Source organism: Populus nigra, chromosome 4, assembly GCF_951802175.1.
Source record: "Populus nigra chromosome 4, ddPopNigr1.1, whole genome shotgun sequence".
Taxonomy (NCBI): Eukaryota; Viridiplantae; Streptophyta; class Magnoliopsida; order Malpighiales; family Salicaceae; genus Populus; species Populus nigra.
In genome coordinates, this window is record NC_084855.1 from 1436849 (window position 1) to 1454736 (window position 17888).

General features: G+C 35.4%; 3 protein-coding genes across 5 annotated transcripts; 2 read left to right on the forward strand and 1 right to left on the reverse strand.

The window, feature by feature from the left end:
- The first annotated feature begins 1564 nt into the window (after window positions 1–1564).
- Window positions 1565–6929, forward strand: LOC133691397 (uncharacterized). 3 transcript variants are annotated; one of them, XM_062111885.1, is made up of 12 exons: window positions 1565–2631; window positions 2873–3120; window positions 3200–3248; window positions 3782–3906; window positions 4003–4216; window positions 4306–4576; window positions 4688–4812; window positions 4923–4992; window positions 5076–5166; window positions 5264–5584; window positions 5658–5804; window positions 6210–6929. In XM_062111885.1, the coding sequence occupies exons 1-12, from the start codon at window positions 2538–2540 to the stop codon at window positions 6660–6662; spliced, it is 2208 nt and encodes a 735-aa protein (XP_061967869.1). In that variant the 5' UTR covers window positions 1565–2537; the 3' UTR covers window positions 6663–6929. The 3 variants fall into 3 exon arrangements, with proteins under 3 accessions (XP_061967869.1, XP_061967867.1, XP_061967868.1); XM_062111883.1 differs by having other exon boundaries at window positions 1566–2631; window positions 5658–5873; XM_062111884.1 differs by having other exon boundaries at window positions 1566–2631; window positions 3203–3248; window positions 5658–5873.
- Window positions 6930–7814: 885 nt separating this feature from the next.
- LOC133691398 (AP-2 complex subunit sigma) lies at window positions 7815–9676 on the reverse strand. The gene is made up of 6 exons (XM_062111886.1): window positions 9423–9676; window positions 9237–9335; window positions 9099–9149; window positions 8720–8893; window positions 8333–8392; window positions 7815–8040 (listed from the first exon to the last, which is right to left on the reverse strand). Exons 1-6 carry the CDS (start codon window positions 9423–9425, stop codon window positions 7999–8001), a joined length of 429 nt encoding a protein of 142 aa, XP_061967870.1. The 5' UTR covers window positions 9426–9676; the 3' UTR covers window positions 7815–7998.
- A 5110-nt stretch (window positions 9677–14786) lies between these two features.
- On the forward strand, window positions 14787–16582 carry LOC133691625 (WEB family protein At1g75720-like). The gene is made up of 2 exons (XM_062112209.1): window positions 14787–15193; window positions 15887–16582. Exons 1-2 carry the CDS (start codon window positions 15056–15058, stop codon window positions 16367–16369), a joined length of 621 nt encoding a protein of 206 aa, XP_061968193.1. The 5' UTR covers window positions 14787–15055; the 3' UTR covers window positions 16370–16582.
- Window positions 16583–17888: the final 1306 nt, after the last annotated feature.

Sequence of the window (17888 nt, forward strand, 5' to 3'; positions counted from 1 at the left end):
TATTTAATAATCGAAATAAATCTAAGTGTGAATTTTTTTGTTGTTGTTAATGTGTTTATTAATTTATTTATTACTGTTTTTTATTATTTAAATTGCCTCCTTAATGAATGACTTGATATTTTTTTTTTAAACTATTACTTTTTTTACATAAAAAAAAATGTTGAGCTAGCGGGGACGCGCCGGCAAATATCCAGTAATAATCTAATGAGCTGAGTACTTTTCCGAGTTTAAGAATGATGCTCCATAATAAATGCTAGAAATATCAAATGGGGGTATTTCTGTAATTGCCCTTAAACTTAACCAACTTGAAAGAACTGGAAGTCACGAATCACTCATGACCCGATGTCACGCTGAGACGCAGAGAATCGAATCATCATCACTGCACACAAACAAAGCCGATCTCTGAATCAAATAATCGCCGATTCTAAAAAACCTCCCCTTCCTCGTGTCTGCAAGCTTTTTTTAGAATCCACGTAGTAGTAGGTTTCAATCTCCCTTCTCACTAACAGACACACCACTCTCTCTCTCGCGCGTGACATAAGCCTTACCCTTCATTGAACTAATATTCTAGCACGTGTTATCCAAATCCCAAACAACGAATGAACAGTTAACCCAGACCCTTTTCTGGCAACTAAAATTCTTAAGCATGTTTGTTAGTGTTAGAGGTGTTCACAGTTAAATTTGATTTAATTTAAATTTAAAAAATCAACCAAATCCAATTATAATATTTTTATATAAAATTAACTAAAATAAACTAAAAATCAGTTCAAACCAAACTGGTCCAGTTCAATTAAATTCAGTTTTTTAAAAAAGAAACTGGAAAACCTAATCCTATAAATTTTTTTTTAGTTTTTTAAAAATTGACTTAGCCTTACATTAAATTAAACTGTAATGTTAAAGCTAACTAATGTTAAGCTAATTGTAAATTTAATATGAATATAAAATCAAAACCACAACATCTCCATCCTCCACGTCAATATTGTCAATGAGATTGCCCAGCCTGATACTGTTACTGCTTCATATTCATTCCCCTCTACCATCACCTTCTTGTAATCTACAGTGTTCACTTGCCGAAAAACAATTATAACAAAATCTAATTTAATGTGGTAGTCATTGTTTTTTAAATAATTTTTTTATCAAAATATATGTTAATGATTTTTTTTATTTTTTAAAAATTATTTTTAATATCAGCATATTAAAATAATTTAAAATATACAAATCATATTAAATTTTAACAAAATTCTTTTTAAAATTTTTTAAAAACCGTGTTCCCAAACGATTTTACATTGTGCAAGTGGCGACAATCTAAGACCTATTAAATAATAGCCGTTGATGAATGAACAGAGGCGTTGATTATCATGAAGTGGGGAGAGGGTCAAGAAGTGACAAGAAAGGGAAGTCGGGGCTTCATGTATCCGACGTGGCTGACACGTGTAAGTAGCCCGAGATGATAGATCGGACGGTGGTGGATAAGTAGAGAATAGAAACCGCGGAGATGGGGAATTACGTGAGAATCGGGAGTGTGTATAAATGAAATCTGGAAGTGACGGAGAGAGAGAGAGAGAGAGAGAGAGTAGCATTAATGCTTCGGGCTTTCCGTCGCTTTGGAGATTGTAGTGTGTGATTGAGTGAATGTTTTAGGGTAGGTTTGACAAATCAAAAAGATGGTTATCGTTGTCACTCGTCACTGCATTATCCAGTTTTTTCTTGGCCTTTGTTTTTCTTAAAAAAAATTTGAAAAAATCTTGCTTGCAGAGTAGAAGGAAAGAGCGGAAGTAGGGGATAATGGGGGAGATTTGATGCCATTAATGGGTTAGATAGGTTTTAATTGTACTAAAGGAAAAGTCTTTAACGAGTGAGATCTACTCTCTTTAAATTTTTCCAAGTGTGTTTCACGGGTTGCACAGAGACTCACAGAGAGGGAGAGGGAGAGGGAGAAGGAGCTTTTTCCTTTTTCCTGTTGTTCATCTTCTTTCTTTCTGCTTTGAGTTTTTTTTTCTCTTTCTTTCTGCTTTATTTTAGGAAGAACCTGATTCTCTTAACACGAGGAAGCGAATTACTTTTCTACCTTTCTTTCTTCTTCTTCTTCTTCTTCTTCTTTTATCGATCTCTGTTTGCCTTCGGTCTCTGCTATCTCTCTCTTAGCTTCTCCGAGAGAAATAGAGATCTTCCTCGGCTTGTACTCTCTGCTCTTCAAGATAAAAGAGAGAGGCGGAGAGATATCTGGCGAAACAAAAAAAAGCCCAAACGCCATTTTTTCGCATTTCGCTTAACAACTAACACAACAAAAACTTCCATTCTTCTGTCCCTCTCTCTCTCTTCTTCATTACTCCTGCTGGTTTCATTGCTTTTAAATTGAATTTATTCCCTTCTTTCATTTCATTGAAGAAGCTCAAATTTTGAAGAGTAAAAGAGTGACAGAACAAGAAGAGAAGATCTGGGTTTGGCTTATTTTCGCTGGATTTTCTTGGGCCTTTGAAGAGGTAGAGGCAGAGAAGGTGGTGATGGTGTTGTTAATGGGTTAAAATGATTGAAAGATGATAGAAATGAACAAGAATAAAGACGTCAGGCCAAGAGCCAGTCGGTTCTCAAGACAACAGATTAAGCAATCTGGACAAAAGCTTCTCTCTGGTGATTTTTTTTGGTGTGTTAATTTCAATTTTAATTAATTTTCTGATCCCCAAGAAAAAAAATTAAAAATGTTTTTACTTGAAAACAAAGAAACAAAACCCAAAATGAAGACTTGTCGTTATCTGTTTTATTCTTATTCTGCTTCTGTCGTATCTTATTTTATGCTCTTTACTACTTTGTTAGCTATTTCTAGTAGTATCTTGTCTCTTATCTTTTATCTTCTTGTGATTTTTTTCCCAAGGTTTGAATGGTGGTGATTTTGTTGTTTCTTGGGAGAAATCGAAGAGAATTAAAAGGTTGAGTGCTGTTAATAATAATAATAGTGAAAGTAATAAGGGGAGTTGTAGTTACGACGTGGAGGAAGAAAAGAAGTGTGAGATGGGAGGTGGTGAAGGTTGTGACGTGTTTGATAAAGAAGTTCTTCAAGCACCTTCCGCTACTATTGGTATTGCAAGTACTAGCAACAAGAAATTCAAGCTTCCCAGAAAGGTAGGCTCAGTAATTATGAGGTGGTTGGTTTTTTTTAATTAATTTCCTTCTTGTTCTAATGTTTGGTTGAATTTTAAAGCAGCTTATTGATGATTGCAATGGTGTTGTTCCGAGGAAGCTACGGTCAGGTGTGTTATTACGTTTGTCAATTCAGAAATCAAGCAGTACGACGTTTTTCTTGGTGGGGTTTTTTTGGTTATTTACTTGGATGTGTCTAGGTTTTCAAAACTAAGTGTTTTTTTGGTGGTGGGAATTTCTTGGAAGTTTCTTCTTTTCATGTTTTTGGATGGTTTTGTTTTGTTTATGGCTTTGTAAATTTTGGATTGGAGTTGAAGCAAAACTGAAGCTTTTTGCCATTTCTTTTCTTTTTAAGGAAGAAAGATTCTGTGTGTTGTACTTTTTAATTCTATTTATTGTGCTGATGGTGCCACTTTCGTGGTGTATTTATTCTTTTTAAGCAATTATTTATGGTATCGTGTTTGATATTTTTTTAGTTCTTTAATATTCGCAAGCTTGCTTTTCCAAGGGAGATACTTTCAGTTTCTTAAAAAAGAACAAAGTTTACTTCATTTTTCTTTTCATGAAAAAAAGCAAGAAATTAAATATCAGTTCTTCATGTTTTTGCTGGCATAGTTTTGTAAATATACATGACCATTTTCAGCCATGAAGAAACGCAATCGCGAATCTGTCTCCCCACCTTTTCCAGATTCAAAGAAGCTAAGCCACACTCATGGTGGGGTGGAATCACTGAAAAGGGATGGTTTAAAGAAATTGGGATTGAAAGTGGTTAGCCGGTTATCTCTAGCTTCTGATTTCAGTTAAATTCTTATTCCCCTTCTATTGAGCACTTCAATTTATATAAAGTTAAAAATGCTTTTCCAGACACAACCAGGGCCAGACTGGTCCAGTAAACAGAGTGTCTGTGGGCCAATAACCAAAGATGAAGAAGAAGTTGTGGAGACCTTGTATTCTTTGGCTGGGATGTTTGCCAATAATGAAGAACCCAAAAATGATTGTAAATTGGGCAATGCTTCTTTGGATGCGAGTCGTTCAACTTTGCAAGAACGTAGTGAGAGTGATTCCCCTATTATTGAAGGTTTTTTTTTTTTTAGTTTCCTCAATTTTATTATTGTGCTTTTTTTTTTAATGCTGTGTTGTAAGTATGTTGTTTATCTAATTCTGTAGCCGTAAAAGAGGACTTGAACTCAATTTGCCTTCCGAGAATTGATGAGGCTGCTGAGGAAACATGGCATGTGGAAACTGCCAAAGTTGATTGTTTGAACGAGCCTAGTTTTCAAGAATGGCCTACTTTGTCTAGCGATAAAGTCCAAGGTGAATTAGGTAGTTGTGTTGCTCAAGTGAATCTGCCCACTATGTTTGCTAAACAGGAGGAGCTAAAGCCATTGTGTGATTCTTTCAATCTCTTCATTGCCCCTGAGCAATATCAGGACACTGTGTATGCTTTTCTTGTCTTTTTTTCTCTTTTGGTTGTTATGTTAAATGCATTCCTTTGTTCATGGCTCCAAGGCATTTGTTTATTTATTCCTTACATTTTTTGAGCTTGCAGCAAAGTGAAGCAGTCCACACAGTTGGAGACCTCACTCGAGAGAAAGCCAGACATTGCCTTGGGGCTGACAGCAACTGTAAGTCAACAGGATCAACGACATACAATCTGTCAATCCAAGACCAATGGTAAAACTCCTGCTCCTGGGAAATTATCATCTCAATAGCATACAATTTGATTGTAGATTACTTTTGTCTTGTGTAGTACTACACTTAATAGTTGATGTTTTCATCTGAAGGTCCAGCGTTGTGGCCAGGTTTGTCTTCAACTGTATCAAGTGGTGCATGCAATTATGGATCTTCATCACAGTAATTTTCTCCCATTTCTTTGGTTTTGTACATTTACATCATCCATTATTTTGCAATTTGTCATGCAATTTTACCTATTTCAGATCTTCTGCCACCAAATTTCCTTCTTGGATGGATACTGATTGTGGTGCTACCAGGCCCAGTTCATTCCAAAAATGTTCTTCTACTGGAAAGGTGATAGTTATGTCTAATGATTATTTCTCTTGCCTGGATGAATTGGTTGTTCAAAACTTTTATGACTGGTTTATCTGATGGACTGTGACTTACACAGGCTTCTAAAGTCAATACTGGTAAAAGATCATGGAAGAGGTCCTCAACCCATGTTTATATAAGTCGTCTCATTCGGGTTTTACAAATTCCAGAGAGCAGAGATAGCTTGCCTCTGCATCTGAATCAACTGAGGCCACATGATATATTAAGGCAAGGTGTATTTATGACAATAAACAACTTCAATGGCAACAGGAATGGTTTGAATGGCGCTACACCTTCTAGAGCCATAGTTAACATGACTGACAAGAATTCAAATCAACGACAAAGACTCCATCAAGATCAGCCACAGACTCCTCCTGGCGTGTACAATTCTCAGAAGCAGGTAAATCTAGCATTCAATTTCCAATGATTTATTATTTTCTAACTGGTTTTGATCAATTTTTACTCCCTTGCAGACTTTCAATTTCTTGTCTTTGTCAACTGGCGGGGGCAGCCTGGAAGCTAATAACATTTCTAATGGAGTTGGAAATAGGTCTGAACAATCAGCTCAGCAGAAATTTCCTTACCTGCACTCACATTTGCAGCAGCAACATTCCACACTCGCGAGTTTCCCTATGTCCCAAGCATATTGCACATCCTCATCTTACCCTGATCAACCTGCAGCACAGCAGGTTTTTATCCTTACCTTTTAGATTGCATCTATGTATCTATGCTGATGACTCAAGAAATAATTGAAGAGATGGTTTTGCACATCTTCAATCATTTATTTTTTTGTCAATAATTACATCCATTAAATGGGGGGGATGCAGTGGAAGTGTAGTTCTGTGAATTTAGGGAGCCAGCCAATAGGTGATCTTATGTTCAGCAACATGAGGCTCTCTTTGGCTAAAGGTTTACACTTTGCTGAGTTACCTAGGGTCTTCAAATTCACACAAACTTCTACTGCCATCTGTACCGAGTTACCTTGCAAGTTATATACCAACTTACTTTTTAACTCTTGGTTTTAGGCCCGGGTTCTACAACCTCCCTACTTTGGCAACTTGTATTGTGGTTCTCGTACAAGTCCTTCAGGATTTGCAAAGCAGCAACAGAAGCAGCAGCAGGAGCATCAGGAGCAACTACAACGGCTTTGGGAAGCTCAGCTTGCAGCAGCTCAATACAGGACGTCTGCAAATTCCACCACCATGACTCAGTTTCCGAACTGGCAAAATGTAAGGCAAGTCTCGCCTACACAGATATCACGTGCCCAACCCACCATCCCTACTTTGTCGTCTCAAGAAGCACTGGGTCCCAAGTACGCTCAGATCTCTCAACAGCAGCTTATGACCATTACTACATTGCCTCATGCTAGGGTCAGAAGACAAGACCACCATCTCTCTTCTGTTTATGAAGAAACTGGAGGTGGGTTTCGAACTGTTGGTGCACTGCCATTGCAATTACTCTGTAATGATCGTCTATGAATTCTAGCCATTATCTATCAGATTGATTGGCAGAGATATTATTTGATTCGTTGTGTTAATACCTGCCACTTCTCAGCACTGTCAAATAGGGAATAAACTAGAAGCCAAGTTGTTCTTTGGGTGTTAGATTAAAATGGGGAAGAAAGCAGGCAGGGGAAGTTAGATGCTAGTGGAATTAGCATCCAGGGCTTATTATCTGAAAGTGGGTGAGGACATTTTGTACTGTCGCCTTTTCACTCGACGGATTGACTCGTGTGACTTGAGTAATACCTATCTAAGAAAAACGAGGACTGATATATATATATATATATATATATATATATATATATACATGTTGGTTCATGGGTTGACTCACTTTCTGAACCTTTATCCGAGTTAGGTTTCAAACCGGATTTGACAGCTGCTTTTATGGATGTAAGCTTATGGTTTTTATCCGCTTAACCTGCTTAAACAGCGGGGCTACTTCTAAGCAGCAGCCAATGGAGAGAGGAAGCGAAATTGGCTTCTTGAATCTAGAGTTTTACACCTGTGAATTTAGCGTTGAGGATTAACTTGGCTTTTCATTCTATAATGACATGACAGGATAGGTCATAGGTGGCTTTTGTCTTCTCTGACATATCTGTCCTGGGATGGTAATCTTCTTACATGCTTGTCATATAATTTTCCTGCCCATGTCAGCCCGTGCAGTCCTCGATCGAACTTGCGGGGAGATGGCATGGGGCTATGGGCTGAGCATGACGTCTGACACCTTGTTATGAGCATTTATTTCCATTCAGATCCAACGATTTCATGATAGGCCAAGAAAGCTGTGTGTTGTGCTTTTGTATCGTATCATGCATCGCTACTACGTTTGAATTTCCCAGTTCTCACCTATCCATTACTTCCTCACTTGCCTCAGCACTGTTGGGCAACAGCAAAGACCCACCACCAGATATAGCTCCTAAATTTCTGGCATCTACTTAAAATACAAGCAGGGTTATAATAACAGTGCTGAGAGTTATAATTGTTTCCAGACATCCAGAATGTTATACTAACATGAAAATAGCACCCTTGTTAACCTGAACACACAGCCGTTCTATGCCATCAACTGAACGATGATGGGAATTAACAGTACTCCATGGAAATGAAAGGCGGCATGAGACACAGAGACAATGGGAACCGAAGGATAAAAGAAGCAATTTCTGGCAAAAATGTCCACTATTACAAGTTATGAGCTGGCTGTGCAGATGGGTATAGAAATAATTGCTGAACAATAAAGAACGAGACATGCAAATACAGGAAGAAAAAATGGAGGACCAAATTGACACTCAGACACTCTTCGCTGCAGAACAGATGCTTACTCCAGCTTCTCCAGCTCTCCCATTCTCTCTATGATTGCCTGCGCATTACAATGAGTATCAGTTGCCTGTTTAAAGTGGGGATTAATTTACCAAAATAACAAAGAGGGAGAAAAGGAAGTTATGAAAAGTGTTGTGCCATGATAACTAAAAACTTGTACATTTGTGCTTCCATTATCCTCCCCAAAACAAACACAAATATTAGTTGATGGAATGGATCGACCATACAGATACAGTAATCCGATAACGTGGGGGGTGGTAAAATGAGCAAAAACTTGTTTTCCCTATGAACAAGATTTGCCAGGAAGAAATAGAATTCCAGAAAATACTCACCCTCTTGCTTGTTTCTTGAAGCTCCCCAGCGAGAATGAATTCATCAAGTATCAAATAAACCTTTTAAGGAGGAAACAGAAAATCAAACAAAGAAGTGCATAAGAAAAACAGTAGCAAATAACAGATTGCTCTGTAGGAAAACACACACGCACATGGAATGATAAAAAGCCAATAAGAGGCCTGTGAATTCCTTTCAGGAACTAATTATACGGTGTAATTGATCTGGTAACTAGACCAAAAGGCAAGAATCACACATGGTAAAAGCAAAGAAGCAGGAAACATCGAATCATCCATGCAACACCAATAGAATCGCTAGAGCGAAGACGAGCATGGTTAAAGTAACATTCTCACAACAACGAAAACTAAAAAATCATGACAGGGACAAACCTTGTGAAAGTTAAACACCAAATCTAGCTCACACACATTGCTGAAGAAATGATCCAATATCTCCACAAATAAATGAATGCACTCCAAATAAGCCAATTCGTTATCCGTTATGTCGACACACAGCGAAAAAAACAATCCAGCATACCGCCTGTATATCACCTTGTGTGTCCTAAACTGCAACCAAAACATTCCTTAGCTAAAACAACAGTTCCATTATTACTCAATGTTCAAGTTCCAATTGTTTTCATTAATAAAAAGAATTCAACACAACTAATCAGATTAATCAGATTAGGATTTGTTTAAGCACCGGCTCCTGCTTAATTAGATCATAATTAGCTTCTTCTCTTTATCAACTCGAAAGGGATGAGAAATCAATTACCTCAACAAAATTCGTGAATTTAGCATCTCTATTAACAACCAATCGGTGAACCTAAAAAACACAATCGAATTCATAAAAGAAAAACTAAAAAAATCAAACAATTAGAAATAAAAAAAGAGAGTATAAATCAGACAAAACCTCGTATTCGACTTTGTGCTTCTCGGAATCCTCAAGAGGAACATAGTATTTAGCGAGACGAGTCTTGCCTTGTCTGTTTTGCAGGAGTATAAATCGGATCTGCCAAATCAAACATCGTCAAAAACAGACATTACCCAAAAGTAAGAAAAAATTTGTTCAGAACATGATATCAGACAGAAAGATAACCATTGTTAGAGAAATTAAAGATCGAACGATGAATTAACGAAGAAGTTTCACGAATAATTTTCAAGCAGCGTTAATCTGGAGAGGGATGGAGGTGTAGAAATGTTTGATTTTTCTCGTGAATTTCTATCGTCTTGAGAGGAAGGGAGTCTCCAAGGTTGAATATGTCGAAGGAAAGGAGGAGAGTGAGATCTAGCGTGTAACAACCGTATACAGATAAATCGTGTGATACTTGAAGTTGAATTCTCTCTCGGTTGATGACTCGATATAGTATTTTTCTATTTTGATCTTTTGACTGCTGTGTGATTAATTTGCGGCTACTGTGATGTTCACACATAAGTTTGGTATGAGCATTTCACACTTACGTGAATGAGGCGAGCCTGTGTTCGCCGTTTCGCTATGTTTGTCAAACGAAACGCAGGCTGCAGTCAGCTTTTACATTTTTATCTGGAAAAGATAAATTGTGTGTTTGGTAATACATTGTAAATTTTTTTAAAAAAATATATTAAAATATATTTTTTAATTTTTATCATCAATATATTAAATTCATAAAAAAAAATTAAAAAAATTAATTCAATATTTTTTTAAATTAATTATATTTTTAAAATATATTCAACCGCCGGTTTTCAAACACGGTGACAGGCCAAGCATGATGCTGCTAATTTTCAAGATAAATTGGATGCGGGGAATCCATTTAGTACGCTACAGATTCAAGCTAGGTGGTTCTGATTGAACACCAATTGCAGAGACATAAATTACTTTCATGGCAATCAAGTGATTGGCTAGCCTAATAATTATGGTCGTACTTTGGAGTTTGTAGCAGCCAAGAGAGCAGCTCCAATACCAGACCCGTCTTTTGAAAATGTTCTATGACTCTGTTTTTCGAAATTTCTAATCCCAGAAGCTCGGTAAAAGCATCTTGTAGGTATCTTCTGTAATGGGGGTGGTGCTCGTATAATCCACCGCGCGTCCCATGGATGCTACAGTTCCTTTATCAAATATGGTACCTTTGGAATCATCTTCCATCTTTTGCAGAATCCCTGCACTTGCCAAGCGTCCACCTCTCTTTACAATGGCGTCGCAAACCTCTGATTAACACAATCCTCCTATCATTCAAGCTGGGCTCAGCCTGAACTTGAAATTTGGATTAAAGGAAATAGTGAATGATAGGAATAGCCGAGTTGAACAAGAAGATCCAAGTAATATAACTCCTTTTCAATTATACATATCTCAGACGATATTGACTGGCAAGCATAAGTTAAAATATCCTGCAGAAATGCAGGACTACTTACTATTGACCTCTAGTGATTACTTTATTGTTCGTTGAACATCACTCCACTTGATTAAGAGCGTCTGCGGTGTGTGTATATAGGAAAAGAATTCCTATCATCTATACTGTCTCCCACTGGAAAGCAAATTCCATATGTACACTCAATTTCGTCAATAGGCTAAAGTCATAAGAGTAGCAGAACAGTAAAGATTACCCCAGTCCCCAGCTACATTACGTAGAATCGAACCATTGGCTTGAAGATCATCTGAATTGTCCTGCTGCATTGCGCATATATATGGGGTCTTGCCATGCATTTCAGAACACGCTTCAGTACGAAGGAAAGACAAGTGCTCATGACATGCAAGCATGTAACTGAACTAGACAGTAAGATAGCGTTTTATTACTGTTAAAAAATAAAAGATATTGAGATAGAAAAAATAATTGAGCCAGAATTGTTTTCAGTAATGATTTACATGATAAAATGATTGTTTCTAGATCCTGTTTGGTTATGGTAGATATAACAAAATAAAATATAAAAATATATATTTTACTCTTAATATACATTGTTGCCATACTTATATATTTAAAAAATAATTCAATATTTTCTTTTACTAATTTAGTTTGTATTGAGTGTTGAAATTAATAATATTATAATAACCTTAGTTATAAGATCAGGATTGACTTCAAGGGTTAACCCGAGGCTTGAACTAGTCTGAATTTTAAAAAGAATAGAGGAAGGCCTGGCTTGACTTGACTTGACCCGTTCAAAATCCAGGTCAACCTAGGATAAAACACTAGTAAAAAATTCGTTGATTTTTTTGAAAAGAATAAAACTTTTTTTGGATCGGCCAAGTCAAGCCTCCCGCTCGTGACCTAAACCTTGACTTGGGTAGATTCCCGAGTTAGAATTAAAACTAAGATAATAACCATTTTATGTATACATTGACTCGGGTCAACTTGTATTGACTCTATCGACCTGTGACCTAGCTCTTACCCTAGTTGATTCAAGAATCGAGTTTTAAAACTATGATGATAATAATTTTTATCCTTACATTGACTTGGGTCAATCCTCATGATTAGTGACATAGACTTTGTCCTGAGTTGACTCCCGAATTAAGTTTTAAAACTATAACAGTAACTATTTTTATTTTATATTGACTATCCCGACACGTGATTCAGGCTTTACCTCTTGTTGACTCTCAAGTTGACTTTTAAAATTATGATAATAACAACTCGTAAAATATTTTTTACTAACAAACAAGGGCGGAGATATGTTAAGGTCTAGGGTGGGCTGTAGCCTAGGTTAAGATTTTATCAATATATTTTGACTAGTTTGGGTTAAAATTTCAGAATTTTTTGAGAAATTCAGAAAATTATTGAAAAATCATAATTTGACTAGTTTTATGTTATTGGGCGTAATTTTCAATTCGACCATCAGATTGAGCTGAAATTTTACGAGGGATCTTAAAATATATTGAATAAAATCTGGTTAAAATTTTAGGATGAACGGAGCTTGGTAGTTCTAACAAAAAAAAAACTATCAAATAAAAAGCAAAACGACTCATTAAGATTAAAATGGTTATTTGCTATTAAAAAATAAACCAAATCAACTCTTCCTTCCTTTTATATGTTGTTGACTGAGTAGAAGCAGAATAGGAAAAGAAAGAAAAGAAAAGGTTAGAGAGAAATAGAGAAAAGTAAGGGAAAAACATAAAAAAAAAATTGAAAAAAAAATAAGTGGGAGAATAACTTTGTAAACTTACAAAGTCCAACTTATAAAACATTAATCTAAAAAAGAATCAAGTGAAGGAAGGAGGAATTGAGAGGGAAAAAAATTTAATTACTTTGTTTTTTAGTTGACATGAGATTGTTATTTTATCCCGGTTGAAGGGTTTTTACAATATCGATTCAGAATTGATTATAAATAAATTATATTCCACAAAACATTGAAAGATGTAACTTTTATAGTGAATTTATTTTTTACTTTCACTTTAATTTTATTTATTATATTTTTAAATTTATTTTTTAATATTTTAGATATTATATTTGAATTAAAAATTCATAGTTAACTTTAAAAATTCATGTATATAAGTTAATTAATATTTTTTAAAAATTATATATTTAAATTACTAAAAGATATTAATATAATATTAAAAAAAAATATGAAAAGAAAAACAGATTCACAGTGAAAGGAATACCATGGGTGTACAACTGTTCATGCATTAAATAAAAAGTCATACTTGGATCTGGCACGAAGGGATAGAAAACCTACGTGTCAGTTTGTCAGTGTCCTTGAGAAATAAAGCTGTACAACTTAGTGCCCGCCTGCCAGGTTCAAAAGCTAAGATAAACGGATCATCTACACTCCCACAATGATGGGCTATCAGTGTTTTTTTATCCGCCTGGTACTGGGAGAATGTTTGCCGAACTCCATTAAGGCCATGTTTGATTGCAGGAAAGTGAATTCCTGGAATTCACTTTTCTTGTTTTCCCATGTTTGGCAACAACATGGAAAACTAGTCAATGGAAACTTAATTCCGGTCAACAAAGGAAACACAACTTCAACAAAGGAAAGTGTTTTCCTTTTGATAAGAACCGGAAAACACTTTCCTTTTCTTTCATTGTACACATTTTTTTGCCACAATTATTATTTTATTTTGCTATATTTGTAGATGTACTTGTTTTATTTTGTTTTGATTAATTCATGATTAGTATTTAATTATATTTGTTACATATGGATAAATTAAAAAAAAACTTATTTTAAGCTTTTAAAATTGAAAAAAATATAGTAATAGGTTTTACTTGAAAAATATTTCGCAAGCTTATTTCTATATAATATGATATGACATATATAGTTATATTTTATAAAATAAGCTATGTATGAATATATATTATAAAAAAAAAATTCATCATTATTTGCTGATTATATCAAATTTGATCCTCAAACTTTTGATTGCTATATACAATTTGTTTTGAATATTTATTTTTCAATTTCATCTCTTAAAATTTAATTTTTATATTAATTTTAGTCCTTATTTTTATAATTGCTATTTGCTTTTTCCTTATCATTTTTTTATTGAAATTTTTTATCTATCAAATTTGGTCCTCATTCTTTTGATTTTTACTTATTTTATTTGAAATAATTTATGAAATGTTAATTATTATTATTTTAATTTATTCACCTTTTATTTTTTTTAATTTTTTAGATTTGATCTCTATTATTTTGATTATTATTTATTTTTTTTGAGATAATTTATGAAATTATATTTTTTTCAATTTCATTCTCATTCAACTTTTTAATTTGTAAGATTTGTTCCTTATTATTTTAATAAACTTGAAAAAATAAAACATTAATAAGTTATTTTCCAGCTCATTTTCCATAACATAACCAAACACTGGAAAGTGTTTTCCAACTTATTTTTCATTACACTACCAAACATCGGAAAATACTTTCCCGGAATTTACTTTCCCGGAATTCACTTTCCAAAAGGAAACTACTTTCCTGCAAACAAACGGGGCCTAAAATCGACGAGGAATCATAAATGATGTACTCAATTTACACGTGGACAAGGACGAGACCTTTCATATCTCCACTTGGCTTTGATGGCTAGATATGCCAAAAAGACAAATAGTACAGGCATTAAATGTAAAGGTGTCTCTAATGCATCGCACGTTTTCAAAACTAATAATTCAGAGAGGTCATCTTTTTTCTTTTGCAAGAAGTTTAATTATTATTTTTACGGAAATAAATATAATTTTTAATTGATGGAGAAGCCACGTCACCCTTGAAAAGAGCCACGTCCTCAATGGAGCTCTTACAACCCAATCCATAATCGAATGGACGACCTCCCCCGTAGGATTTTCATTGATGATCATATTGGGCTGAAAACTTGCTGTAGTTATGGCTTAGAGCATGGGTCGTGGTCCTCGTGGATCACACACATGCATTGCCTTGCTTGATTCGTTGGCTCTTGGTGAAGAGTCCCTCTCTCTTGCCGAATTAACATGGGCTGGTCAGGCACTAGTGAACAAAGTCCATCCAACCACCGCCTTCGCATTCAAATATATTATCAAGTGACTAACGGAAAACACAGAATTCTAGTGAAGTGGACGCGAAGTAACGAAGCTCCCCAGCAAGACATATACTTGTCATACAATATTGTTGTCTCCCCTAACCAAAAATCACTTGTAGCTACTAGTAACCAACCTGTCCCATCTCTCTCCGGCCCCATCTCTATCTCTTGTTCTAAGTTAAAACCGCATCCTTATTGCCGTATCTCTCCTTCAATCCAGAATTATCTTCTTCTTCTTCTCTCTCGCCCAATCTCTTACTTTCTGATCCCTTACAGAGCACATATTTACTGAAATGGCGGCTGAAGGAGTGATAGTACTCAAAAGGGCTGAGATTGATACTAGAGCACCATTCCGGTCTGTCAAAGAGGCTGTTACGCTGTTTGGCGAGAGAGTTTTAGCTGGGGAGCTATATGCCAACAAGCTCAAAGAGGTTAATTATCACTCACTAATTACCTTTTTTTAAATTAATTTACCTTGTCTTCTTCAGAAAATTCATCCTGTGTGTTGGGGTAGTTGTGGCACTCAGAAATATCAACCGGAACAGTGTTTCAACACTTCGTTTCGTGATTATATAATATGGTCTATGACTACGCTCAAATCCTATATGGAAATAATTGTTACTTGCTATGCATTCTCCTGTTTTCCTTTTAATTTTTCTCTTTGATTGTTAACTAATGGATCCTGGCCAAAGCAAATGGAGAGTGTTAGAATGATTTCATTAAATCCACGCTGTGACTATCAACATTTCATTAGTTTATCAGTAGTGCTCGTTTGATATTGTTCATTTGCTTGCTTGTGATAGAATTAAAGTTTTCATAGAGCTGCGAGAACTTTGTTCCCTTTGTCCTGTGATAGAATAAAGTTTAAAAAGAAAACTACATGTTTATGCCAATTGATAAACAATAGCGATATCAATCTATTATATATTTAATGGAAATGAGGACTTTAAGAATATTGTATCTATTGCTTTTGGCGAGGAGAAGACATCTCGTCCATGCCAGCATGCGACCCTGTCATAGAATTAGGTGTTGGAAAGGGCGGTAAGCAAAGCATCTTACGTTGTGTGTGTGTGTAACTGTATACATATAACGTTATATATGATTTTCTCCTTTCACATAATTAGATGCACGATGGAGGAACTGAATACGGGCAGGGCCCTTCCAGGCTTGGAACAGTGACAGCAGAGCTAGAGGAGACAAAACAAAGACTTGAAAAAGCTAGAGAACAAAGGACGCTCATGGCAAGCTGCCTTTGTTCTCTTCAAGAAGAACTTGAAAGAACAAAGAGAGAGCTTCAACAATTGAAGGAACGTGAAGTCGAAAGGCATATGATAGAATCTGAAATTGAAGATGTCAAGATTGTTGAAGATACCACAAAATTTGAAGCCAGAATGCAAACATTCCACGAAGAAGCTGAGACCGAGTTTCAAAAGAAGAGATATGTGACGTTTGCTAATCCCCCTTCCCTGACACGAGTCATAATGCCGCAAGTAGTTGAAGCACTTGAGAGAAACCCTTCTCTAAGGAAAAAGAAGAAGAAACCATTGATCCCACTGATAGGAGGGATTTTCTCCAAGAAAAAGGAGAAAGGAAGCGCTTCCCCATGAGTCGCACCACGAGCTAGCACAGTTAGAATTAATATATTCTCTCAACTCCAAGAATAATAATCCTTTCAGCTAGTCCCCTAGCTGAAGTTGCCTTTGAATTGTCAGAGTGAAAAGGCTGCGAGACTATACATGTAATAAAAATACGTTTAAATAACATATTTGTGTACTTCTTAAAGTATTAACTCAAATGGAACTTGATTTTACATGGCAAAATGGGAAGGTAGAAACAAATTTATAGTGTTGTATTAGTAGCAGGGGGGAAAAATTCAGTAGTGGGTGCTTGCTGGCTAGTTGAACTAGTAAATCATGGTATGGTATCAAATAACGAGAAACAAAATCTCCTTGACACTAGCTATTGGAGAGATTGTGGAATGATTGTGGAAGATCAAGAGCTACCTTCAATTTATTTTTTAGGAGAATATGACCAATTGATCTAATTAATCAAAAATAAAAATTTGAAAAGAATGTAAAATGATTAAAATAAAAGACGCTAAAAAAACCACTTACAAATTAAAATCTAAAATAACTTAATAGATTGAATCAGAATTTTATTAGTCAATCTAAATTAAAAAAAATATTCAAATTGATCATAATATAAATTGACATGGGTCAACTCGATTAAAACTCTCAATTAACTTGTTGATTTTATTTTTGAACTTTTGTTTTTTTTATCTATTTGTTTTATTTTAAAAAATATTAACTTGGTTAACTGAGATTTAACTTATGTGGGGTTTGATAACTTTGCTTGTAGACATAGTCATAGGCAATATTTGGCCCGTTTGCTGACAGTTGTTGAGCTGACGCGTTTCAGGGTCTTTGCTTCAAGCCTAGAGACATTGGATTACACATTACTGAGGCTGGATCCGCAATAGAGGCCTTGCATAGTACAAAGATTTCTAGGGCTTTGCTAGATATCAAGTATTGCAGACTGGGTCACTATCCCCTGCATCAACGACAGTCCATATGGGTAAAGAGATACAAAGGAGAAAAAAAAAAGAAATGAAAAAGGAAGAAATTCTTCCTACAAGCACAAAATTATTGATTTACAACACAGCACTACATCAAAACCTTGCCCACAAGGAACAAGGAAGAGATGTGCTTAAAAAACCAGCAAGAACAAGAGGGACCAACTCGTTTACTTGTATCCATCATGTGTATTATATATATATATCAAAGATGACTATTATCAAACAAAAAATAAAATAAAATGATGAACAAATATTTAATATCCTGGAAAATTATTATCGAACCCAAACATCCGATTTCCGACCATCTAAAATCCCTTCCTGAGATGACTTGTTGAAGAACTCAATACAATCAGCAATAGCCTCACTATAATGTGAGTGAGACGAGTAATAAGAGCTGCATGAAGTCCTTGGTGGATCAAATCTCTCACAACTTCTTTGCTTCGAAGCCATGTTTGACGTCGTTGAACCCGAAAACACGAGTCGCGTGAGAATTTTGCGGAAGCGATTGAAGAACTTCATGGCAGATCAGAAACTTAACTTACAAGCTGGAG

Bases quoted from the DNA above. Each gene is read 5' to 3' on its own strand.
- LOC133691397 (XM_062111883.1), top strand. From the start codon at position 2,538: ATGATAGAAATGAACAAGAATAAAGACGTCAGGCCAAGAGCCAGTCGG. The intron at 4,577-4,687 runs GTATGCTTTTCT...TTGAGCTTGCAG, and splicing joins GAGCAATATCAGGACACTGT to CAAAGTGAAGCAGTCCACAC. The intron at 5,585-5,657 runs GTAAATCTAGCA...ACTCCCTTGCAG, and splicing joins TGTACAATTCTCAGAAGCAG to ACTTTCAATTTCTTGTCTTT.
- LOC133691398 (XM_062111886.1), bottom strand. The intron at 9,150-9,236 runs GTTTTGTCTGAT...TGTGTTTTTTAG, and splicing joins AGCACAAAGTCGAATACGAG to GTTCACCGATTGGTTGTTAA. The intron at 8,894-9,098 runs GTAATTGATTTC...TTTTGGTTGCAG, and splicing joins AATTCACGAATTTTGTTGAG to TTTAGGACACACAAGGTGAT.
- LOC133691625 (XM_062112209.1), top strand. From the start codon at position 15,056: ATGGCGGCTGAAGGAGTGATAGTACTCAAAAGGGCTGAGATTGATACT. The intron at 15,194-15,886 runs GTTAATTATCAC...TCACATAATTAG, and splicing joins ATGCCAACAAGCTCAAAGAG to ATGCACGATGGAGGAACTGA.